Source organism: Pseudorasbora parva, chromosome 9 (assembly GCF_024679245.1).
Source record: "Pseudorasbora parva isolate DD20220531a chromosome 9, ASM2467924v1, whole genome shotgun sequence".
Lineage (NCBI taxonomy): Eukaryota > Metazoa > Chordata > Actinopteri > Cypriniformes > Gobionidae > Pseudorasbora > Pseudorasbora parva.
Genome location: NC_090180.1, coordinates 4,598,938 through 4,626,284, shown reverse-complemented (window position 1 = coordinate 4,626,284; position 27,347 = coordinate 4,598,938). Strand labels below are relative to the sequence as shown.

The following is a 27,347-nucleotide window of genomic DNA, read 5'->3' as shown; positions in this document are numbered from 1 at the left end:
GATTCTGGGTTTGATTCCCCAGGACACAGACACACACACACACTGATAAAACATGCATTGAAAGCACTGCTAATCTGACAAATGAATACATACAACATGAATGGAAAATCACATATACTATGAACATTTTTAGTATTAAATCCCATTGATGTATTATTCAGAAATATTTTGTGTGTCTCAAAGGATCTGCTATGCTCCGTGAATAGGTTTGAGTGATTCAGATGGAGGGTCTGATGTTTAGAAATGGGTCGTGACCTAATTAAACATGACATGGCCCTTAATCACACATCAACACCAGCCAATGGCAGCGCTCTCTGGAGGAGAGACACTGGTGAAACATCATAGGGCAGACTGTGGTCTGGTTTAAAACTGGGAGACCATAACCCAGTATGCTTTCCTCTATTCAGCATCATAATTATCAGTTTTGTTTCTTCTGTCTCTTGTAGAAGACGCTCTTCAGGGCCTGCTGGAGTTCCTCACGAGCTCGCGCTGCAGCCCAACTCAGCATCTGGAGCAGGAGCAGGCGCTGGCACGGCAGTTCGCTGAGATTTTGCATTTCACGCTGCGCTTCGATGAGCTGAAGGTAACCAGGCAACCTCTGGCCACACCTACTCTGCACTTTTCTTCCAGTCATTTCCTCCTTGGAATCATCTGCTTCGGAAAAAAGACTGTGAAATCACAACAATTAGGTATAATATGGAGCAAAGGTGTAAGGAGCAAAAATGAAGTGTCCTGCCTTTCATCTCAGGCCCCTAAAATCTGCAATTAACACAGCTGGCCATTAACCTCTAAAATTTAATTTTTGGGCAAACTAACCCATTATGTCATTAATGACTCGCCCTAATGTCGTTCCACACCCGTAAGACCTCCGTTCATCTTCACACACAGTTTAAGATATTTTATATTTAGTCCGAGGGATTCTGCCTCTCCTCTATGAATCAGCGTATTGATTCATGATTCGGATCGCCAATGTCACGTGATTTCAGCAGTTTGACACGCGATCCGAATCATGAATCAATACACTGATTCATAACCGTTTGAATCTTTATTTGAGGATTGAAAACAAACCCGGGAGAGAAGACAATGCTGAATAAAGTCGTAGTTTTTGTTATTTTTGGACCCAAATGTATTTTCGATGCTTCAAGAGATTCTAATTAACCCACTGATGTCTCATATGGACTACTGTTTTTATTCCCTTTCTGGTTCTTCTGGAAAGGGACCGTATACTGTATACATTTTCAATGGAGGGACGAAAAGCTCTCAGACTAAATATCAAATATCTTAAACTGTGTGTGAAGATGAACGGAGGTCTTACGGGTGTGGAACGACATTAGGGGGAGTCATTAATGAACAATATATTGATTTTAAATTTTGTTTAAAAAATAAAAAAATTTAAACACTTTTTTTTTTTTTTTTTTTTACAAAGCCTGTATGCTAAGGGGTATGAATGATCATAATAATGCGGGGATTTAAACCTGAGAGAACAAAAGACCCACATAATGAGCTGCATAATAATTTAGTTATGAGTCAGGAATGTGAAAGGGAGCTAAGGAACAGGACAAAAGAAATACCTTTTATTGTAGTTTATTTAGAATAAAGTTAACAATAGAAAGTGAGACCCAAAGGCACATTATTACAAAGGCCTGTTACATTTTAAATGATCATTTTAAATTACAAATTTTTATGTTTTTGAAAGAAGTCTCATGTTAAAAAACAGTATCTTATCTTTACAGTATTTGAACACAATTCAGTATTTAGTAAATACAAATAACTGAATACGACAAATACGTCAAAACAGTAATAAACGATCTTCTAGGTGGCAAAAGCCGAAGCGTTCCTATGGCAACACTAGTAAATTGCTTGGGATTCAGACATAGTTAACATTGAAGGACTGATTAACTAATTCAGGAGATAGCAATACATGAAATGCCTAACCTTGCTCCAGTAGATGTAGAGCTAGTCTACTACTATAATTTTTAAATGAGCCTCAGCCTACCATTGAGTAGTTATTTTAGTGACTGTTGCTGTTTGACTTACAATATGTTAGGCTATCGTAGATGGTCTATTTCCCTGATATCTAAAAAGGCTATGATGGTTTTCTGTTGCTCGGTTGGGGTCGGATCAGATGGCACAGACGTGAGCTTCTGACGGTCAAAAGGATAGCGTGCTGTAGACTAGCGCTCCTCCGCTAACGTTAGGCATTCACTCAAACTAAACTTGCGGTGATGAGGAAGCCAGTGTGGTACACGCATCAATCATCCATCAGCCTACTACTATGTTTTGCTTTTCCTATTTCTTCCAGACATTCGATCAGTAGCCTACGTGACACTAGAAGTTCAGTCTCTTCCTACTTTTACTCCAGGCAGTGACAATGTGGCAATGAGTTCGATCTTTAAAAGAGATCTAAAGTTTACTAATATTAGTCTTAAATTTCCCAGCTGAAGATAATTATGCTCTGCTATGATTTTATCGATGGACCGTTTTGAGAAAACTTCTGTAGCGCCACTTTTGACGACGTCCACTCGCTTTAGCCTCCTCACCCACAGGTTTTGCTGGATATATTCACTTTTTTCTAAGGAAATCGATACAATCCTACACCTTTTGCTGTCTATCTGACGGCGCAGCCCCAAACACAACACGTTTTCATCATAGTTTTAACTTTAATCAACAACAATGTTCTTAACTATTTATCTGTTTACAGTAGTCCGCTGATCTCTTCAGTAAGTCAGTAGAAGGCACTATTAAAGGCTACTGTCTGCTATATTTGCTGGAGTTAAGGGAAGCTAACTAGTCCGACGGGATTTAACACTCACTTTTGTCGGCTGAAGTCCTAAGTTTAGTTTGAAGATGAACAATGTACAAAGCACACTGTTCTCTCAGTCTGCCTGATTTCTAACACGCACTCACAGCGTTCAGTGTGGTTTTTGCGGCTGTCAGAGCAGAAATGAAATCTGCTGCCCTCCGTATGTTTTTGTCTCCGGTCACTTTCATATGTAAATTGCGTGAGCTTATTTCCTCAATTAGATAGAAAGATCTGAAAAAGCCTATACATTTACCCACACGTAGACCCCTCCCTTCGGAGAAATCAAGACAGGAGTGGACAAAAGAGACGGATTAAAACACCAGGGCCCTCATTTATCAACAGATTTGTGCATAATGAGTGTGTAAGAACAGATTCAGGCAAAGTGTGAGATCTACTAGGCTTGCCATGATATTCAGTGTTGACGCTGTTCAGACTCAATTCAGACTACATTACTTTCCCACCATGGCCCCGCCCCCACCGCCGTTTAGATTTTTTTTATAGTAATAAAATAATTGAGTTCAGTTAGAGAACAGATACTGATACTCAAGTTTATTCAGTTTTAAAAAATCCTGTTGTTTTTATTTTGAGCACCTGTTCATTTAAATATATATACTTTATTATTTACATTATACATTATGATTTTGTATTGGCATTATTACTTAGTTTATCAATTTAAATATTTGACTATATGTTAGGCATGTTATTGCTCCCATTATAACAATCAAATAAATGTTGTTTGTGTATACTTAGTATGACAATGAATTCATATTTATTTTTAAACAATTGCTTCCAGAACCATGTAAAACAGCTTTTGATCGCGATAACAGCTTTTGATCAGGCATTTAAAACAGCTACCACAACGGGCCCTAAGCGGACACGATTTCACAAGGGGGACAGGATTTGTCATAACACCGGTCCCGAATTCACTACTGCGCAAACTCTGTCCCAAGATGTCAGCGCCATGACATTTAAGAGTATCACAAAATGGATTAAGCAATCCACATATGTCCGGTGTTTCCTTTAATTATAAAACATTCAATTTATCATTTTTGTAGTTTTAAACACGATGCGTAATTGGTGTCAAACCCTATAAAAGATAGCTGTGACGAATGTTAAATGCAATTATTTCCTTGGCCCCAACCTACATGCAGTTCCCTTACAGAAATCCTCAACAAGCCGAAATCAAATGTGGCTTTCACGCTATCTCCAGATTCCCAAACATTATTGGAGCCATAGACCGGACCCCCATCGGCATAAAAGCACCATCAAACAACAAAGTTAATGATGTAACTAGAAAAGGGTTTCATTCTGTTAACATGCAAATCATTTGTAATGCAAATTTGTCGTTGTTAAACGTGATGTGCAACTCATTCTGTTTGTCAGTTCCTCTTCTTTGCTCTTTTTGTCATTATTGCGGTACAGTAGAAACACAGTCCTGTGATTTTTAAAGGGAAGTATTGTCACCATATATGTTTTATTGTATGTTTTTCCGAATGCTAATGACTGTGAATGTGAACGAGCATGGTACTTATGAACGTGGGATTTATCCACAATGATTGCTTACTCGTGTGTGTAAGAACTGATTAAATTATGAAATACTGATTTTATTGCACATTCTGAAATTAATTCGTAGGACAAAATATAGAGCCTTTCCTACGAGGAATAAACGAGGGCCCAGGTGTTAAAGGGAATGTGTCTCCCTCGTCTATTTATGATTCGATCGATCAAAACACTACCAGATGTAAACAGGGCCTAAGAAAGGGGCAGGTTTAAGCAGATTGAGTGGAGAAGTCTGGAATATGTCACTATAGAGAAGTCACGTCATTCAAATATTCATTTCATGGCAACTTTAAAGTCACAATGAAATGTAAATAACGACAGATGTTTTCTTCTGAATTGTGACGTACATACAAGTGTATCGGATGAACTATGACTTTTTCATCATAGTTAAGTAAACTTAGAACGTGAGACAACAGCAAATAAAAATGTTGTATTCCCATCTGATCCAATAGCAAAATAAAAATCCATTGTAGCTCTTCCACAACTTTACAAAATGGGAAAAAAATAGAACGATTTATTACAACAGTCAGAAGAGAGAAAGATGTCCAATTTGCCGTCACTTTCTAGACTGGATGCCAGACGAACTTAGCCCCGCCCAGAACATTTGTAGGTCGGGCCTCGCTCCATAGAGGAGTGATTATCTCCGAACAGAAACTGTTCAGACCAATGAAATCATCAGGGCGGGCTTTAGACGACGACGGACAGATGATCAACAGTAACGTAATCATCACGTCATCAAAGGGGCTTGGATTATATTTGTTCGAATCCTAAACGGATTACTCGCTTTGGATAAAAGCGCTATATAAATGCAGTCCATTTAAACGGAGAGCTTGTTAGTATCTGCATCACCTTCACAATTCCTCTCAGAAATGATGATCATGTTGGGTAAGTACTCTGTGTATCATTCAATTATTTAATTTTTTTACAACACCGGCAGAAAAAAAACGCAGACTTGGCAACACAGTGCAGTTGAGCTCTGTTGACATTTGAATGACAATGCGTCGCTTCGTTGCTCTGATTGGTTGTCGTCTGTCCAATTGAGGTCTATCCTGGTTCGGTTGAAACACGCCCCATAATCACAGCCCAATGGAGCAGTTTCAGACTCATATTCTGACTAGAATTGAGTATGACCACATCAGGCTACTCAGCCATTGTATTAGAATCGTTCGTTGTTGTATTTTTGTATTTACTGTCGGGATGATTTAACACAAAGTATAATATGTTATTAAAAAAAGTTGAAAAAGGGTGGAGAGACTGAATGAATGAATCTATGCTTTCAAGGGTAAATGATTGTGGAAGAGCCGAGAGAAGTCTGTCGTTGTCTCCACAACATCAAGTTATGACCTTTTAATTAAACATTACAAGATCAAAACATTTTTACAAAATTTCACAAAATCTATCACATGCATTTTGTGTGAATTCTGTTGCTCATACAGTAAAGCAGCTTTATTCTTAAACCTCAAACATCTCAGTTTTCTACAATCACACATAATGCGATTACTATAGACAATGTGTATGATAGAATTTATTTGTAAGCCTCTGAATTTTGTATCCAATTAGTTGCACGTAAGTGATTCAGCTAATTAGCTGAACTATTGGAACAGAAAGTCCAGTTGCAACCAATTACTCGTATTAATGGGAATCTGTTAATGTCTAGATTATGGCACTGAGGAAGTCTGACTCCGCGGTAGATGCAATGGCCACATGCTCAGTTGATTTTAAAATTGCTCACTTGAATGCATACATTCACAGTAAAATGAAAAATGCATGAATGCTGTGTTTACATGTTTCACATTCGCATATTCAGCAGAAATACAATTTTCAGCTGCCAGTTCTGCATTTAAATGCTTATCTGTTCTCTTGCCAGATGACCAACCCCGCCATCCAGAATGACTTCAGCTACTACAGAAGGACCTTAAGCCGCATGCGTATCATCAACCAAACAGTGAGTCAACCTGCTCTGTATGGAAATATGCCTCATTATCAGACGGCTTGTGTTTTAGTAATACCCCGTTCCCCCGTGTCCCAGGGGTTAATGGGAGCTATTCTGTTCTCTAATGGTCTGGATCATTAGGTGGCTGAGCGGCACAAGATCCTGACTCAGGAAAACATGAGATGTATCGCATTCATCTCGTTCTCTCCATCTTTTCCTGCTTTTCATTTCATTCCGTCTCCTGCCCGCTTTTATCTTTTAGCTGACACAAGGCTGAAGTAGGTTGGTTTGACGTGGAGATGCTAACGACTTCAGTCTCATTAGCGTGTGCTGTATCATCAGGGAGCGGCTCAGCAGGGGTTGACACAGAGGATCGTTGACCCTGCCTCGCCAATTAAAAGCACTCTCCGTGAGGAATAATTACGACAGCCGCTTTCATCTCATGAAACATGAGCTGGGCTGTGGAAGAGCACGTATTAGGAATTCTGGACATGTCTGCAGTCTGTGGGTTTAAGCAGGATTTACATTCAATTTTTAGCATACAGTAATGAATGAAATGTTTCAAGTCAGCTAAAAATGCTTTTTCAGCACACCAGACTGCCCAATTTCCACATCCATTTCCACGATTAACTACTTAAGTAAAGCTGAGCAAGGAAAAGCGCATCCATAACCTCCAAAAAGCTCATTGCCTTAACTGACCCCTTTAGTTTAAATCTTCAAAAGTATGGATTTCTCACATTTAGATGCTGAAAAAAACCTGTGTGTGTTCTTTCTGCAGGCAGAAGAGCATAATGAGGTTGACAACGAACTGGCCAATCGCATGTCTCTCTTCTACGCCAATGCCACGCCCATGCTGAAAACGTTAAGCGATGCCACAACAAAATTTGTATCAAAGGTAGGTGGTTGTAAAACCGTTGTAGTTTGATTTATAACATGCCTCACACAACTCAAATGTATGCAAAATAAATAGACAAACAAGTCCAGATGCTCATGAATATTCTACTTAATCAGTCTCAGAAAATGCATAATGTACTTCAGTAACACAAGGATGTTTCTTCTCATACACGTTCACTAACAAATCACTTTTCTCATTACAAACCATCATAACTAATACATTTTGCTCTCTATCTGACCAGCATGCAGAACTCCCCGTAGAGAACACAACGGATTGCCTGAGTACGATGGCAAGTGTGTGTAAAGTCATGTTAGAGACACCGTAAGTTAAAACATTTGTTTAATCGTTGTGCTTTGGTTTCTTCTGTAGCAGGCTGTAACTTTGTAATTTATCCTGTGTGTGTCTGTGTGCGTGTGTGTGTTGATCAGGGAGTACCGCACTCGTTTTGCCAGTGAGGACACAGTGTTATTCTGTCTGCGTGTGATGGTGGGAGTGATCATCTTATACGATTATGTCCATCCAGCTGGAGCTTTCGTAAAGACCTCCAAAATTGATGTATGATTTTAGTCAAATTTATTTTATTTAAATGTAATAATTTTACTTCACTTCATAAAGCTGATTAAGTCCAATTGGAAATCTGATTGTATCTTTATGAATAGGTTAATTGGGCTTGTCAATTAAACACAGTGGTAAAAAATAATGCATTTAATCATCAAATAACTGTGGTAGCACTTTAGTATGGGGAACACATATTCACTATTAACTACGACTTTTGCCTCAATAAACTCCTAATTTACTGCTTATTAATAGTTAGTAAGGTAGTTTTTGTAGCGTTTAAGTTTAGGTATTGGGTCGGATTAAGGGATGTAGAATAAGGTCATGCAGAATAAGGCATTAATATGTGCTTTCTAAGTGCTAATAAACTGCCAATATACTAGTAATATTCATGCTAATAAGCAACTACTTAATAGTTAATAACTGAACCCTAATATAAAGTGTTACCATAAGTGTTTATATCAGTACTTTCTGATTAAATGCAAAATATTAATCTAAATGATAATGCTTTCCAAAAAGGTCTCATTTGTTAACATTAATGTATTAACTAACGTTAACTATGAGCAAAGCATTTGTTACAGTATTTATTAACCTTTAGTAGTATCATGAGTTAATAAAAAGTAATTCACTGCTTGTTCACGGTATTGCATAGTGCATTAACTAATGCTGAATACAACTTTTGATTTTAAAAATGCATTAGTAATTGTTAAAATTAAGATTAATAAATGCTGTAGAATTATTGTTATTTTTATATTAGTTAACATGGACTTGTTAACTAACAAATGAAACCTTATTGTAAAGTGTTACCAACTAAATTACTAGACTAAACTATTCTGCTATATAGACAACCCTAATTAAAAGCAAACTATATACTGATTAAAAATACAAGTACATAATGTTATTGTCGTTTGTTTTATGATACAGATGAAAGGATGCATTAAAGTTCTGCGATATCAGCCGCCTAACAGTGTGGAGGGGCTTCTCAATGCCCTCAGGTCTGTGCGCTTTACACTGTATAACATTACATACACCGCTCAGGCATAACATTATGACCACTGACAGGTGAAGTGAAGAAGAGCACTGATTATCTCTTCATTACGGCACCTGTTAGTGAGGGATATATTAGTTAGCAAATGAACATTTTGTCCTCAAAGTTGATGTGTTAAAAGCAGAAAAAATGGGCAATCGCAAGGATTGAGTGAGTTTGACATAGAACAAATTGTGATGGCTAGAGCATCTCCAAAACTGCAGCTCTTGTGGGCTGTTCCCGGTCTGCAGTGGTCAGTATCTATCAAAAGTGCTCCAAGGAAGGAACAGTGGAGAACCAGCCACAGGGTCATGGGCGGCCAAGGCTCATTGATGCACGTGGGGAGCGAAGGCTGGCCCGTGTGGTCCGATCAAACAGACGAGATACTGGAGCGCAGATTACTCAAGAACTTAATGCTGGTTCTGATAGAAAGGAGTCAGAATACACAGAGCATCTCCGTTTGTTCCGTGTGGGGCTGCATAAAATATTAGGAAGGTGGTTATAATGTTATGCCTGATCGGACATCCATATACGACTTTGTTTCTGCTGAAAACTGTTTGGTGTGGAATGATTCTCAGTGCATTTAAAGGTTCTCCCTTGACTCTCACAGGTACACAACAAAACATTTGAACGATGAGACTACCTCCAAGCAAATCAAAAACATGTTACAAGCTTGACTGTGTCTGCCTAAAGTATTACCTCTCAAATACACTGGATGAGACGCTTCAGCAGTTCTAGTAATACGATGAGAATAGCCATGTATCTTGTGGCAGCTACTGTTATCAGTCTAATTTTACTTTTGTAATTTGTTATTTTTTTTACTTTCACTGTCAGACTTTAAGTCATGTGACCTTTAGATTTCAAACACGCTTTTTTGTTGTGTGGCCATCCAACAAAGATGAGCTTAGTTCAGTCCCTTCCCATATTTCCTCCAGTTGACTGAGTGCCCAGATATTTTGCTTTTTTTAATGACATAAATGACTGTGAGTTTGTTTTTTATTAACATGAGTCTTTTGAACTGAATAAAGCTATTTTAACCAAATGAACGTCTGTGTATGTCTGACAGCTCACACAGGCAGGGCTTCCTTTCCTGAAGTCACTCTGTACTCTCACCACTTTACAACGCACAAAACCATTAGTTCTGAACCCACATCCTTTTGAGTTCAGGATTATTCATCTCCCCTGACAGCGTCCACTCCAGAATTATATAATAATGTCCACTCCAGGCTGTATTCCTGTTTTTTTCTCTCTCTTTGGAGAAATTGTTTTCCCCTGTTATGAGTTGGCATGTCTTTAACTTTCTCCTAAAAACCAAAACCAGAATGTTCTGAGGCCTGTTGCATGAAGCTAGCTGAACAAAAGATAGTAGCCTGACAAGCCAGACCCACATCAAGATGTTTGGTCTGGAAACTCACCATTGACGGCTCAATCTGAGGGGTGGGATAAACGGTTGTCTTTCAAACTCCCTCCCTATACACGACGTGATTGGCCTGTCCAGATTGAGAGGAATACAGCTCAGAAGGGTATTGAGAGTTCCTAGACGACACTTGCGGGCAGATTAAATTTGCTGCCGCTAGGGTGCGTCTAGATTTCTAGGCTATGAAGATAGCTGAACAAAGCCAGAGTTTCAGAGTAGGTTTAGAGTTGATAAATCCAGATAGATCCAACCTGGTTTAGATCAAATTCAACCTTTTCTCAAAGCTTGGTATAAACTTTCTCTGTCAACTCAGGTTTAATCCAGAGTTAGCGATCAACTCTCAAGCGCGTGCACCTGAAAGGGACATGTGCGGCAAACAGCCAATCACAGTGTCCGTTTGATTCACTTCTCTTCTGGAGATTGAGAGATCGTTTAGAAAATTATCATGAAAGTAAATGCGTTTACAAAGCAGGAATAAACACTGCAGCGAAAGATTGAGAAGGCAGTGTAAAGAATATCTCACTATATCAATGCTGTGAATCAAAGAAATATGCCTAATCATTATAGGTTTACAAAGAGCTCAAATGAATTCATGTTGTTTAAAATAATTATGAATGCATGTTTTACGCATTTATATTAATATTTGTCTACTTGTTAATTAATATAATAATTATATGAATATATTATATTAATCAAAAGGGACCCACTTTATATTAGGTGGCCTTAATTACTTTGTACTAACATTGTAATTAATCATTTGATACAATGCACTTATTGTGTACAAACATGTTTTTACATTACATTAAAAAAAAATACCTGCATGTAATTACAGCTGTAATTAATTTCTGTATTACATTTGTAATTACACAGTTGGCACTTCCCTTACACCTAACCCTACACTGTAAAAAATTATTTAGAAAAAAAGTTACCTGGTTGCCTTAAAATTTTGAGTTAATACAATGAACATTTTTTGAGATTCGACAACCTTTATTAAAATATTATTAAAAGATTGTGTAAGCATATTGGGTAATTGTGTTTGTTGTATTTCTGATGACGCAGTGAAACATGCCAAATAGTGCTGTTTTCATGATTTATCCATTTTTTATGTGGTTCAGAAACAATAATATTTTACGTTTCTACACAAATTTCCTTCATTGTATTAACTCAAAGTTTTAATTTCAATAAACTCAAAATTTTAAGGCAACCAGGTTACTTACTTTTTTAAGTTAAACCAACAAAAAACAATAATTGTTTTTACAGTGTACCCTTAAACTGACCCACACCACCACACCTGTCCCTAACTCTACCCGTATCCACCTCAATATCAGCAAAAGTGTTTTGCAATACAATTTGAACACAGTAAGTACATTGTACTTAAGGCCACCTAATAAAGTGGGGCCATTAAAAGTAGTTAATATAATATAAATATAATAAATAATTAGCGCCAAACAATTGAGCGATTTTATCTCTAACGTTTTTTTCACTATAAACTGCAAATTTGGAACGTGAGATACAGGGGGTGTGGCTTTATTGTGTCTTTACTTGCAGCTGATTGGTCCAGTTTGGGTTTGCGATCTCTAATCCAGGATAAAACCGGCTCCAGAGCAGGTTAGCCGTGTAGTGTACATTACCATGGTGATGGACACCGCTAAAAACCAATCCACCTTCTTGAGCCCAAAAAAACAGAGTTTGCGCAAACTAATCTCGAACTTACCTGGGTAACTGAAACCAGCTTTGTGCAACAGGCCACTGCTCTCAAGAATGGATATGGACAGCACCTGCATAAAGGAATGATATGACCATTACGACATTATTTATATAGGCTAGTCATCCGTTATTAAAGCACATTCAGACTGAGATTAAAATACTTGCAATCGAAACCCCTAAACAGCCATATTATGCTTATTCAGTGATGTCGGTATCAGATTCTGGGGCATAACCTAAAGCTTTTGTACTTTCTCAGTTTGTGTCAATCCACTGTTTATTTTCCCCCACATTAATTTCATACGTCTAGTACAATTATATGATTTTGTTTAATTACATTGTAGCTATATAATTTTTTCTCGATTTACCCGGAAAGAATGTAAGTGAAATGTGACAACATGCCCCATAGGTGGAGTGCCCATATGTTGCCCATATGTTAACCCAAAAAAGAAATGTATTAATGACTCATCCTAATGTCGTTCCACACCCGTAAGATCTGTTCATCCTCAGAACACAGTTTAAGATATTTTAGATTTAGTCCAAGGCCTTTCTGTCCTATGAATGTAAGTGAATGCCCACTTCCACGTCCAGAAGAGAATGAAAACATCCTCAAAGTAGTCCATATGAGACATCAGTGGGTTAGTTACTCTTTTGAAGCGTCGACAATACATTTTGGTTCAAAAATATCAAAAACTACGACTTTATTCAGCATTGTCTTCTCTTCTGCGTTTGATTTCAATCCTCAAATAAAGAATCAAACGGTCGCGAATCAGCGTATTGATTCGTGATTTGTATCGCCAATGTCACGTAATTTTCAGCAGTTTGACTCGATCCGAATCTTCAATCATGACCGTTTGATTATTTATTTGTGGAACGCGGAAGAGAAGACAATGCTGGATAAATTTGTATTTTTTTTATATTTTTGGACCGAAATGTATTGTCGACGCTTCAAAAGAGTCTAACTAACCAACTGATGTCACACATGGACTACTTTGATGATGTTTTTATTCCCTTCTGGATGTGAAGTGGGCATTCACTTACATTCAAAGGACAGAAAGACCTTGGACTAAATCTAAAATATCTTAAACTGTGTTCTAAGGATGAACGGAGGTCTTACGGGTGTGGAACGACATTAGGGGGAGTCATTAATGAAAGAAATTTCATTTTTGGGTGAACTAACCCTTCACTGACTCACCCTAAGACCTCCGTTCATCTTCACACACAGTTTAAGATATTTTATATTTAGTCCCAGAGCGTAAGCAAGTGTATGCACACTATACTGTCCATTTCCAGAAAGGGAATAAAAACATCAATGTAGTCCATATGAGACATCAGTGGGTTAATTAGAATCTCTTGAAGCATCGAAAATATATTTTGGTCACAAAACCAGCGTTGTGCAACAGGCCACAGAAATTCCAGGCTGTCCATCGGATGGTCAGCTCACTCTGCTAGAATAATCAGAATGAGATTCCCAAATCATCCAGCCCAGGAAGTGTGAGTTTGTTCTACAGAAGTATGAGTAATATAATACATTCCCTGCTCAACAGTCTGTGGAGTATTTGATCTCACCCCTCTGGGAACACGCTCCATCTGCACGGGATACCCCTCCCAGTTTATATTACCATCATATCCATGACCTCTGCCGAGTTTTTCTCTCACTCATCCACTCACACACACACAGTTTTCTCCTGTTTGTCTGGCTGCTCAGTGTGTGTGTCATCAACAGGCTCATAATTTCCCCACTGCGGTGTGTGTGATTTTTGCCCCCGCTGTCCTCTCTCTCCTAGTCGGAAGCACACTGTTTTTTTAAATGGCTTTCCTGATGAGCTTGGACACTTTTCCCAGGAGGCTAGTGTGGGGCCAAATTCTTGTCTATTTACTCCTGGCTCTGTGTGTTCTGTGAGAAGGGCAACGGCTGATAACTTCCTGCCAATACCGCTGTGTGCGCGAACCATAATTCCAGAGCACTACCTCACCGTATGGCCACTGTAATGTAGAGTAAACACCATATGTTCATTATATTTCTCACTGCAGCCTAAACTCTGTCTTCACAACAAGAAAAAGTAGTAAAGACAAGCCCAAAAAGACAAGAGAAGAGTAGTTTAAGAGGTCACATATTACAGTTTGGTCACCCTTTATATTAGGTGGCCTTAATTACTATTGCTTACATCAACAACAACAAAAAAGTGAAATGTACTTGTGTTCATATTGTATTGCAAAACACTTTTGCTGATATTGAGGTGGGATACAGGTAAAGTTAGAGACAGGTGTGGTGGTGTGGGTCAGTTTAAGGGTAAAGTTAGAGACAGGTGTGGTGGTGTGGGTCAGTTTAAGGGTAAAGTTAGGGACAGGTGTGGTGGTGTGGGTCAGTTTAAGGGTAAAGTTAGGGTCTGGTGTGGGTCAGTTTAAGGGTAAAGTTAGGGACAGGTGTGGTGGTGTGGGTCAGTTTAAGGGTAAAGTTAGGGACAGGTGTGGTGTGGGTTAGTTTAAGGGTAAAGTTAGGGACAGGTGTGGTGGTGTGGGTCAGTTTAAGGGTAAAGTTAGGGACAGGTGTGGTGGTGTGGGTCAGTTTAAGGGTAAAGTTAGGGTCAGGTGTGGTGGTGTGGGTTAGTTTAAGGCTAAAGTTAGGGACAGGTGTGGTGGTGTGGGTCAGTTTAAGGGTAAAGTTAGGCACAGGTGTGGTGGTGTGGGTCAGTTTAACGGTAAAGTTAGGGTCAGGTGTGGTGGTGTGGGTCAGTTTAAGGGTAAAGTTAGGGACAGGTGTGGTGGTGTGGGTCAGTTTAAGGCTAAAGTTAGGGACAGGTGTGGTGGTGTGGGTCAGTTTAAGGGTAAAGTTAGAGACAGGTGTGGTGGTGTGGGTCAGTTTAAGGGTAAAGTTAGGGACAGGTGTGGTGGTGTGGGTTAGTTTAAGGGTAAAGTTAGGGACAGGTGTGGTGGTGTGGGTCAGTTTAAGGGTAAAGTTAGGGACAGGTGTGTTGGTGTGGGTCAGTTTAAGGGTAAAGTTAGGGTCAGGTGTAGTGGTGTGGGTCAGTTTAAGGCTAAAGTTAGGGACAGGTGTGGTGGTGTGGGTCAGTTTAAGGGTAAAGTTAGGGACAGGTGTGGTGGTGTGGGTCAGTTTAAGGGTAAAGTAAGGGACAGGTGTGGTGGTGTGGGTCAGTTTAAGGGTAAAGTTAGGGTCAGGTGTGGTGGTGTGGGTCAGTTTAAGGGTAAAGTTAGGGTCAGGTGTGGTGGTGTGGGTCAGTTTAAGGGTAAAGTTAGGGACAGGTGTGGTGGTGTGGGTCAGTTTAAGAGTAAAGTTAGGGTCAGGTGTGGTGGTGTGGGTCAGTTTAAGAGTAAAGTTAGGGACAGGTGAGGTGGTGTGGGTCAGTTTAAGGGTAAAGTTAGGGTCAGGTGTGGTGGTGTGGGTCAGTTTAAGGGTAAAGTTAGGGACAGGTGTGGTGGAGTGGGTTAGTTTAAGGGTAAAGTTAGGGACAGGTGTGGTGGTGTGGGTCAGTTTAAGGGTAAAGTTAGGGTCAGGTGTGGTGGTGTGGGTCAGTTTAACGGTAAAGTTAGGGTCAGGTGTGGGGGTGTGGGTCAGTTTAAGGGTAAAGTTAGGGACAGGTGTGGTGGTGTGGGTCAGTTTAAGGGTAAAGTTAGGGTCAGGTGTGGTGGTGTGGTTCAGTTTAAGGGTAAAGTTAGGGACAGGTGTGGTGGTGTGGTTCAGTTTAAGGGTAAAGTTAGGGTCAGGTGTGGTGGTGTGGGTCAGTTTAAGGGTAAAGTTAGAGACAGGTGTGGTGGTGTGGGTCAGTTTAAGGGTAAAGTTAGGGTCAGGTGTGGGGGTGTGGGTCAGTTTAAGGGTAAAGTTAGGGACAGGTGTGGTGGTGTGGGTCAGTTTAAGGGTAAAGTTAGGGACAGGTGTGGTGGTGTGGGTCAGTTTAAGGGTAAAGTTAGGGACAGGTGTGGTGGTGTGGGTCAGTTTAAGGGTAAAGTTAGGGTCAGGTGTGGTGGTGTGGTTCAGTTTAAGGGTAAAGTTAGAGACAGGTGTGGTGGTGTGGGTCAGTTTAAGGGTAAAGTTAGGGTCAGGTGTGGTGGTGTGGGTCAGTTTAAGGGTAAAGTTAGAGACAGGTGTGGTGGTGTGGGTCAGTTTAAGGGTAAAGTTAGGGTCAGGTGTGGTGGTGTGGGTCAGTTTAAGGGTAAAGTTAGGGTCAGGTGTGGTGGTGTGGGTCAGTTTAAGGGTAGAGTTAGAGACAGGTGTGGTGGTGTGGGTTAGTTTGAGAGTAAAGTTAGGTGTAAGGTAGGGCTGTGCAATTAATTGAATTTCAATTTCGATATTGGCTCCCAACGATCACCAAAATAGTATAATCGAGAAAAAACGATTATTTTGCCATTTTCTGTTTTGCAAGAACACTCGTCTTGCGTTCTGAATGAAACAGGCACACGCACATTCGCCCCTCCCGAAGCCAAAAACTCTCTCAGGTCGTGACTTGTGATCATATCATCCGCTGGAATTTAAAAACTCGGCGCGAGTAAAGATGGCAGAATGAGGGAAGTTACAGCAGTGTTTGGTAAGCAAAAAAAAAGGCAAAACCAACTCTGTTGTCTGGCAACAGTTTGGCTGCAAGGACTCAGACGACGAGCAGAAACATGCTACGTGCAAGATTTGCTACATAGTGGCTGCAACGCAAAGGAACACCCCGAATCTGTTTAACCACTTAAACATTAAACACAGAGTGACCTATGACAATCTAATAAAGAAACAAAAACATCAATCCACAACCCTCTCAACATCCTCCGTAACCCAGGCACCCATAACAGACACTCTACATTCAACGCAACTCCCTATCCGGTGGAATCGGAAGGACACAAAAAATACCTGATTCGGTTCCGAAGTTTCTTCTGCTCATCAAGCCTGCATTTATTTGATCAAAAATACAGACAAAAAAAGTCATTGTGATATATTATTACAAATTTAAATAATTGGTTTTCAATTTATTAAACTTTTTTAAATTATAATTTATTTATTTCTGTGATGCAAAGCTGAATTTTCAGGATCGTTACTCCAGTCTTCAGTGTCACATGTGACTATCACATGATCCTTCAGAAATCATTCAAATATTCTGATTTATTATGAGTGTTGGAAACAGTTCTGCTGCCCAATATATTTGATGAATAAAAGGTTAAAAAGAATTGCATTTATTCAAAATAAAAAAATATATTTTCTAATAATAGGCTATACATTTTCTTTACTATCACTTTTGATCAATTTAACACATGGATGCTTGCTGAATAAAAGTATTGATTTATTTAAAAAAACGAAAGGAAAAAAATTACTGACCCCAAATTACTGACCAGTAGTGTATATTGTTGTTACAAAAGATTTCTTATTTTAAAATATTTGCTTTTTTTCTTTTTATTTATTCTACTTTTTAAGTGTCCCATTAGCAGCCCAACCAGCATGTTGACTTGAGTCATTTTTATTCTGTCTTAAATATTAGTTAACTTATTTGCTGTTAATTCTGGGTGCTGATGGTGAGCCAGCCTTTAATATTCTGATCGCGTTACTAGCTGGAATTTGTTGAATATATTTTGCCAAGATGTTGCCTGCTTGTTTTCAAGAGATTGTGGAAGTGCACTTTATTGTTGATCTTATTTATTTGTAGTTATCATTTTTACTTGAATACTTTTATACTTTGATTTAAATATATTATTTATTTTAATAGTTCATAAAGTACAACAAATGTTACAATTTCAATTTAAGAATTGTTGAAAGGTGTCTTTTTAATAAATGCAACACATTCCCAAAGTCATGTGAAATAATCGTGTTACATAATCGTGATTTCAATATTGACCAAAATAATCGTGATTATGATTTTTTCCATAATCGAGCAGCCCTAGTGTAAGGGAAGGGTCAACTGTGTAATTTAAATGTAACAAAAAAAAGATACCTGCATGCATCTACATCTAATTAATTTATGTTATTTAAGTACAATGTAAAAACATGCATGTACACAAGAAGTGCATTGTATCAAATGATTAATTTAAATGTTATTACATAGTAGTTAAAGTATACTAATATAACGTGGGTCTGAAAGTTTAAATAAATGCACATCCATACGATTTATCTAACTTTAACAAAACTAATAATATATATTTTTTAATAATACAATAAATGTACTAATTATATTAATAATAAGTCATAATTATAACAATACATGTAATAAAAATGTTAAAACTAAATAGTAATAATAATAATAATAATATTAATAATAATAATATCTATTATGGTCATTTCCTGTTAACATTTCCAATATTTGGAGACTTTTTTGAGACAATTTTTTACTTGGTCCAGAAATATGCATTCAAAAATACAAGTGCACTCCAAGGTTTCTGACCTTAAATGGCTGAGAGTGTGTGATACTGCAGGAATGTTTGACCTCCTCTGAGATTCTGAATCTTATTACAAGTAGAAGTGAAACATCCTAATGCTGGAACTTAAATGGAAAAATGAAGCTGGAAGCTGGAAACTAATGCCACTGTAATGTTTGGACTGAGTGAGTCAGTAGGATTTGCGAACCCTAGGCCGGCTGGATTTGGTATATATACACTCCTACATCCTGTTATCGGAAGCGGGCTTTTTTGGACTTATCTCTGCTGTGATCCTGCAACACATTCTGACATGTTCTATTATTTCCCTGTGTGTGTGTGTGTGTGTGTGTGTGTGTGTGTGTGTGTGTGCGCGCGTGTCTGTCTGTCTGTGTGTGTATGCGTGTGTGTGTGTGTGTGTGTACTGACTGTCATTGGGAAACAGATGACATGAATAAGTGCAGCCTTGAATCTGCAGATGGCAGCAGTAACTTGTGAAACTGTGTAAATCCATATGGTGACCCAACGTACAGATGAGGAAGAAGCCCATAAGAACTCCAGATTTACACCAAACCGTTCCTACTCTGTAAAAAACTATATGTTCAATAAGTTATGACAACATGTGTTTTTTACATTGTTTTACCTCATCAAAATCGGTTAAGACATTTTAAACTTTTTTTTTTTTTACAAGTTATACAAAATGCAACTAATTTAAAGCCAGCTAAACATAATCTAAGTTGAAATAAGTTATTCAATTGTTGATTGTACTTAAAAATTTCAGGTTGACTTTTTTTTTTACAGTGTATCTCAAGCCTACAGATCTGATCTTAGACTCAATATCACACTAACATTGAGCGCAGCAGATGCTGTCAATGTTAACGGAAGGACCCTCAGCATGGAAGGACCGCATACAAGGAGCGCTCCCTGATGGGACGTCCGCTCTGAAGTCTCTCAGGTCCACTCAAAGACATTTGCAGCAGAAAGAAAAAAAAGGGCCACACAAGAAAAGAGGAAAAAAACAAGCGGTAAGGAAAATGGGAAAGAAAAGGAAATGTAAAAGAAAATAAATAAATTCTGTAATAAAAAAAACTGAAAATGACCAGGAATATCTTTTTAATGATCTGAGTATTTGTTATTTACTTTCCTGTTATATGTGCTATTTTGTATTTTTTTTTTTTTTGTGGGATTATATTTTGTTGGGAAATTTTTTTAAAACATGTCACTGCTAACACTTAATTTCTGACTTATGTTCATGTTCAAAAAAGCAAAAAAAAAAAAAAAAAATGAAAATGACCAGGACATTATCCATTATTTTTACAGTTCTACCTTTAGCAGACGCTTTTATCCAAAGCGACTTACAACTGAGGAGTACAGGAAGCGATCTGTCATGAAGAGGTCGAAGAGACGCAGAAAGTGCCCTAAAATACAATGATTTAAATATTGGATATATGTTCATGATGGATTGGATATTTGGATACAAGTAATTTTATGGACATTAACCCTAAAACACAACACAATGAACACAGGTAAAACACCTGTTAAAAAAAAAATATATATATATATATATATGGAAAAATCAGTCAAAATAATACTATACATTGTGCCCCATTTTTACGGATTTTTTTAGAGTGTAGATGAATTCTACAGAGTCTTTCTGGAAATTTCTCATTGATCTGGAGGTTGAAAAAAAATTGCAAAATAGATTTGTAATTGTAAAATAAAAGTGGGGATGAAAGTACTAGATCCTTAAAGGGATAGTTCACCCAAAAATGAAAATTAGCCCATGATTTACTCTCCCTCAAGCCATCCTAGATGAATATGAAATTCTTCTTTCAGACGAACACAATCAGAGTTATATTTAAAAATGTCCTGGCTCTTCCAAGCTTTATAATGGCAGAGAATGGCTGTTTCTGTTTTGAAGTCCAAGTCCATCTATCCATCATGAAAGTGCATCTACTTACTATAAAAGTTCATGTATCCATCATAAAAATACATCTATAAAAGTACACCTATCCGTCATATAACTGCTCCAGGGGGGTTCATAAAGGCCTTCTGAAGTGAAGTTGCGCATTTTTGTGAGAACAATATCCATATTTAAAACTTTATAATATACAGATTGTCATACGGATAAATATGGATTAAAGTGAAAGAGTAACCCTTGACCCCTTGACGAACGCAAAAGCGCAGAGGATAGAGCAAAACAAAACACCGGAAGTTACTTATTTTAGTCTATAGTACAAAGATAGTCTTGATATAGATATTATGGATATATTTTTATTACACAAAAGCGCCACTTCGCTTCAGAAGGCCTTTTTAACCCCACGAAACCGTGTGGAGCAGTTATAGGATGGATAGATGCACTTTTATGATGGATAGATGGATAGATGCACTTTTATGGACTTTATAAACAAGGCAACAATTCACTCTCATCATAAAGCTTGGTTGAGCCAGGCCATTTTTTATATAACTCTGATTATATTCGTCTGAAAGAAGAATGTCATATGACCTTAGGGTGAGTAAATCATGGGCTAATTTTTATTTTTGGGTGAACTAACCCTTTAAATGTTGTTAAACTTTAAACAAAGGTTCAGGGGGAGTTAGCAAATCTGACCCCAATTACACAAGAATATATAAACATTTTAATTTCTTAATTTTCCATGTACATGGATATCAACAGCCGAAAGCATAAACAACCAAATTAGCCGGTATAGACACAGGGTGTTAAAAAATGTAGGTCAAAGTTTTCATTTCTGGGTGAACTGTGTCTTTAAGAGAGCTGTTGAGAGATCCCGCTGGTGTTTTAGGTGTACCGAGTGGCACTGTGGGTGGGATTGTAGGACGGTGGCATTGGTCCAGCTGTAGTTGTGTAATCATATTACTGTAATTAGCTAGTGTACTCCCTAATCCACTTCAGTCAAAACACTGGCCTGTGTCTGACTCACCCGTATGCCTCCGTCATCAATTACCACCAGACTCTCAGCTCCAGCTCTAGCTCATGAATGCTGTGTTTGTGGATTAATCTAAGGGTCAATTCAGTGGCCCATGTACAGCGCGCTATTTTCGTCTGCTAATTTAAATGACTCTTTGGCTGTACATTAGGGCTGTGCGATATTGAAGAAAAATGCGATATGCCTTGTTAAATATTGCGATATTCAATATGCGATACGATATTGCAATTAGTGTTTAAAATGTATTTAAATTATATAAAAATATATATATTTAAAAACTGAGAATGAAATAATTTGTGTTTCACATTCTTTCTGGGAAAAGAAAGCATCGCTACAACTTCTGAAAGTGACCAGCTGTGTTTTAGCAAACATTTATGTCACAAATCGTTCACGTTTCGGTGCGTGGGTGTCAGACAGCGCAAGACTGCAAGTTATTGTTTTTCACAAATTATTGCGTTTAATAACTCTTTTTAACATCAAACAAGTCCCATAAGTACCAGTCGTGTCCAGTCTATTCTCAGCTATGTGCGTCGACCTAAAACGTACACTTTTCACAATGTTGAAGTAGCCTATTAAAATCATTGAGATATTGCGTGTCGTTGCGATATGCATATTGCGATATATTTGCGATATTTGGATAATTTCGATATATTGCACAGCCCTACTGTACATATAGCTCATTATGTGACTCTTCATGAATATTGTAGAAGCTGTGGATATTTTTCAGATAGTTTGACTGGGTTAGACATAAAAATCAGTGTATGGTGAATAATAGACAAATTAAAAGGAGGAAACTGTGGCACACAAATAAATCAAACCCTTGCCATTTATATGCAATCGTGGGTATTTGACTGAACGTCTATAGGTGTCAAAGTTCCCTGAGGTTAGAGTTTGTGTGTGAGGCCTGCAGGTGGAGCAACAGCACTAGCTTAAGCACCACCTATAGGGAAAGACATGAATATGAATGTATGGCTTTTGTGATTACCAATTCTCAGAGAGACTAAGTCAATCATGACTACGCCTACAATGCTAAAGGACAAACTCTGCCCTTGAGGTAAAATCACTGCATGGGTCTCTCATCTTATATCAATCTCGTCATGATCAATAATGATCAATCATCACCAATGATTTCACATTAAATGACCATGTCTGAAACTGTCTTTTCTTTTGTCTGCAAGAAGGTGGTGGGATAAAACTGATCCAGAGTTTATGATTGCACAGCACTTTCTATTTGTGTGTAGATCAAAATAAATGAGAGCCATTTGTCTTTCTCTCATCTGTCCATATAATCTAACATGATTTGCATCTTCTTTTGTCAATAAAATGCAAAATGCCATACATTTTTTTTTTATTAATGTTCACTTTTATGTTCTCTTTATTAAAAACACAAAATTGTATATGTATGTATGTATGTATGTATGTATATATATATATATATATATATATATATATATATATATATATATATATATATATATATATATATATATTAATAAAAATTATTAATAAAATGAATCCTTTTATTTAGCAAGGATGCGTTAAACTGATCAAAAGTGACTATAAATACATTTAGGCCTGGTTTAACAGACAGGGTTTAGATTAAGCCAGGATTAGGCCGTAGTTCAATAAGGGCATTTAGCTAGTCTGAGACTATTTTAAAGGTGGGGTAAGTGCTTTCTGGTAACCGATGTTGTTATTTCAAATCACCAAAACAAACACGGCCCTACCCCAAAAGGGTCTCGGCCTTATTTTGATAGCTCCGCCCCACACATGCGTACAAAGCGCAGGCAACGACTGTTGCAGAATCTACAGAATCATAAATGTAATCTGACGAATATACTCTCAGTTGGTGGCAAAATCATGCGGTAACGTTATATATATATCCACATATTGCGCAGCTGGGCTAAGACATACTTGACCATACCTCAGCAAAAACTGCCCAGCACTCGCTGGAGGTCAAGTCGACTGTGTGATGTTTTTGACGAACAATATGTAGATGTTTAGTGAGTGGAAACGGATTGTTTCTGAATGTCAGTTAGCTATTTTGCGTGTTTTCTCAGGTTACTGATGCACTTGCAGTTTTGCGCACTTTTGTTACCTAATTTTCCTTACATGCTCATTATTTGAAAAAAACTGATTTTATTTAATAACAATTCTTTGAAAAGTTAATGCACTTTTAAAAAAAGTGAATGTCATTTAATTTCAATAAAAGACGCAATGCTTGATTTGGTTTACAATTGCTTGTTTCGCCCTCTTGTGGGGACGGGAGACAACACAGCACTTTTTCCTTCTAACATTAAGAATTGCCTTGAGAATTTGAATAATGATAATATTTAAGAAAGAATTTAGCTTTTCAGCTATTTTGACAGCCCTAATGTGCACCGAGCGCTCTCTTCTCGCCATTATTAGTAGACAGACACGCCCCTTACTGCTGATTGGCTACAAGATTGTTTTGGTACTCAGCCTGAGACTCTTTTTTAAAGCAGTTTTGAAATAACACTTACCCCACCTTTAAGCCTTGTCTGTGAAACCAGCCAATATAATGTTACATGTAATCCAATGTAATAATTTTCCACAAAAATCTTAAAGGGGGGGTGAAATGCTGTTTCATGCATACTGAGCTTTTTACACTGTTAAAGACTTGGATTCCCATCCTAAACATAGACAAAGTTTCAAAAACTAATGTTGGACGTTTGATGGAGTATTTCTGTGTTAAAAATACTCCTTCCGGTTTCTCACAAGTTTCGGCGAGTTTTTTTCGAGTATGGGTCTACTTGACGTTAAATAGAGCGGAAGGTCCTTGTATGGGCTGTACGGGCTCTTCTCCCGGAAGGGTGCGCGCGCGCGTGACTAGAGCGAGAGAGAGGAAATGCACGCTGTAAACAGTCTCTCAGGTGCAGATCCAGTCGTCCGTGAACACTTATGTCGCGCCGCGCTCCACTTTATTCCTATGGGTGACGTCGAGCGACTTCAACGCTTCAGCACAGCATTCCGGGAAGGCAGCGCTGCATTTGAACCGATTTGAACGCAGAAATGACGGGAAGCTTCAAGGCATCGCTTCAGTCGCGTCGCAAAGTGGATTTACACGCCACTGCTGTCACAGGACTTCACCAAATCATACCAAAGAAGTGTGTTTAGAACCGTTTTGCTTGCATACCAAAGAACCGTTTTGCTTGCTACCTCTAAGTTCTAGTCACATACAATAGTCCATAAACCGAATCATGTCCTCATAAACTGCACACAAAGGCCTCTAAATACAGTACATACCACAGAGACGGACATCCTGATGTTGCCGTTTCTCCTGTTCAATTTATTTCAGCCTCAGATTTGATTGTGGATCATTATCTGTATTAGCTGAGATAGATGGGTTTCTCCACGCTTGAGGACGTCATCGCTTTGCGCGCTTGTCATTCTTTAGCTCCGCCCACACGATACGCCTCCAGGCGCTCGGTTTTTTCCGGAAAGACTCGGTACAGCCCATATTTCTTTTATAAATATGATAAAACTAAAGACTTTTCGGAGATATGAAGGATGCAATACTACTCTATAGGTACTCAAGATTGACATGAGATTGACTGAAACTGAGTGTTTCACCCCCCCTTTAAGCAGCACAACCGTTTTTAACATTGATGATATAACAAAATGTTTTTGGGCAGCAAATCAGCATATACAAATTCTGAAGGATCATGTGAAAATATATTTTAAAATATATTTAAATAGAAAATAATATGCACAACAATGCTGTTTTTCTGTCTTTATCTATACAATTTCTTGTAAAAGCGGTTGCGATGTCATGTTGTAAAAAACAAACACATCTGTGTGTGTGATGAATCAAATATCTTTTCTTTACTTAGCAGTTAGCAGGAACCAGCACTTCCCTTTATGCATTCAGCAACAGTCTGCAATGAATGATTTAACTTTGAATAACTAGGCAAACAATAGTTCCCCTCTGAGCAGCGCTCTGCCATGTGGGCAGCCCGTGTGTCAACAAACAGCCTCATTACCTCTAATATGATTTCCTCTGGTATTTCTCTCTCTTTTCTTTATTTGCCCACACAAAGATAGGGGGCAAAGTGCAAAAGGCATTTGGAGACTAGTGGTTCCAGTGAAATCCTGGAAGTTGTCAATGTTGGCAGAGACTGGCCTGGCTCCATGACCCTCTTCTCTGGATCAACTTTTGCCTCTAAAGACCACAGAGGTGCAAATCGCTCTCACTTTCTGTCCTCCACCTTCACACAGGCCTCAGCAAAAAGAGTTCTGTTGTTACAACCTACCCCACAACACTTTTAAAAATAAAGGTTATTCAATTGTTCTTTGGCAGGGTGTATTCTTCCCATTGCACAAAACGTTCTTTGTTGTGCGAAAAAAGTTCTTTAGACTATAAAATGGTTAGAAAAAAAAATGGTTCTTTAAAGAACCTTTCACAAAATGGTTCTTTGGAAAACCAAAAATGGTTCTTCAAAGCCAGGCATCACTATAAACACCCATTTTTGGTTCTTCCTGGCACCTTTACTTTTAAGGGTGTACTGATTTTTAACAGTAGCTGGGGATAATTGTAACAGAGATGATTTCCTGAAATAACACCCACACTATCCAACATTTGCATAAAATCTTCGAAGATCAAAGAAAAAACTGGTTTGAACAACATGAACAATTTAAACATACTAAAACATTGTATTTCTTTTAGAATTTTAAATGTAGTGCAAAACAATTGCTGCGCAGTGTGCATGTGTGTGTGTGTGTAAGTGTACTGTATTCCTGTCACATACGGGTTCAGTCACAAGTTAGGTTTCCAAGATCCACTTATTTTTGTGAATTTTGAGATATTGCATTAAAAAAAAAAACGCTGGATGGAAACATCAAGATGCACATATATTCAAATAATGTGCACACACACAAAAAACTCGTTAAGAAGATTATGCACATAAACTATGATGGAAACACATTTTCTGAATATACAAAAATAAAAAATAAATAACCCTGAAAATGTGGCTTTGCCTCAACAGAGGACGTGACTGATAACTGGACTCATTGGAATCATCATAGTGGTTGGTTATAACATTTAATAAACTGTTACAAATATACCCAGCCCAAACAGCCACAGCTTAGCTCACTGTTGTGCTTTGCTTTGCTTTTAGATAGCATGTGGGTTTGAAAATAAAAAAGCTCAAAAATAAGATGTTAATCAAGGTATCACAGCTCTTTTCCAAAATGTACAGTATTACATCTAACCCTGTGTTAACCCTTCCCAGTCTCCCCTACTACAAGTCAATTTTTGGTCAAAGAGGTTCAGCTGACAAAAATATTTGAAAACTATCCCATTAAGATGAACCACCATAGTCAAACTGTTTATATTTTATACAACAATGTGTAAAATAAAATGCGGGTTCCTCACACTTTACTGTTAATCTCATATTATATCAGACGGCCTAGATTACTGATGTTGTTTTCACAACATTACCAGTGCTGTGTCGCTATGACTCATTATTACTGGCTGGCATTTTATAGAAATGATTAAACTCAGTTTTCTTAACACAAGGCTTGAAACTGGGATCATTTTGGTCGCATAAGCGTGGTTCGACCTCAAAAAATATTTGGGAGCATGTGAGTTCATTTCTCTCCAAAACGTTCGCGTATTATTGCACAGTATGTGGCCTCTGTGAGCTGATACAGTGATTGATCCATCTATAACCAAATAAACTTTATTATTATGCTGTTAACTTTAACTGCTCCGTCGTGACAGGGAGCAAACTAGCGCAAAATTTAACAAAGAGCTGAAGAAGATAAATGTTTTTTTTTTTTTTTTTTTTTTTGAAGGGGCAAATGAAAGAGCCAGATTAAAACGTCAAAAATAACCAAAACATTTTAAGAATGTATTGCAATGTACCCAGTGTTACAGAAGATTAGGCCTAGTTAAGTTGCGCTGTTGAGGCTCCCGGAGAAATCAAAACAAATATGTGCAGCAGCACACACAAAAGTTAAAAACGCGACATTGATTTCACACAACAGTTCAATAAACAGTTAAAATCAACTCACTTACAATTTAGACGATATATTGAACGTTTTTGTTCCGTTTCAGCAACTGAAATAGTTCCAGATCACAGCAGAACACCAGCTCGACTCACAGCAACAGTCTTTCATTAATGGATGATTCAGCGTTTTG

The 27,347-nt window shown here is 38.0% G+C and overlaps 1 protein-coding gene and 1 long non-coding RNA gene across 2 annotated transcripts in view; one reads left to right on the top strand and one right to left on the bottom strand.

Annotated features, from left to right (window-relative positions):
- The window catches only part of fam49ba (family with sequence similarity 49 member Ba), a 30,739-nt gene extending 20,917 nt beyond the window's left edge, over positions 1-9,822 (top strand). Inside the window, exons 5-11 of the mRNA XM_067453550.1 lie at positions 447-583; positions 6,231-6,308; positions 7,075-7,191; positions 7,433-7,512; positions 7,620-7,746; positions 8,671-8,741; positions 9,384-9,822. Of these exons, the coding sequence (XP_067309651.1) occupies positions 447-583; positions 6,231-6,308; positions 7,075-7,191; positions 7,433-7,512; positions 7,620-7,746; positions 8,671-8,741; positions 9,384-9,450 (677 nt within the window). The 3' untranslated portion in view covers positions 9,451-9,822. The remainder of the gene's footprint in view (positions 1-446; positions 584-6,230; positions 6,309-7,074; positions 7,192-7,432; positions 7,513-7,619; positions 7,747-8,670; positions 8,742-9,383) is intronic.
- Positions 533-27,347, bottom strand: LOC137089954 (uncharacterized). Its single transcript, XR_010907805.1, has 3 exons — positions 27,225-27,347; positions 11,905-11,968; positions 533-668 (listed from the first exon to the last, which is right to left on the bottom strand). It is a non-coding gene; the product is annotated as an uncharacterized lncRNA (long non-coding RNA).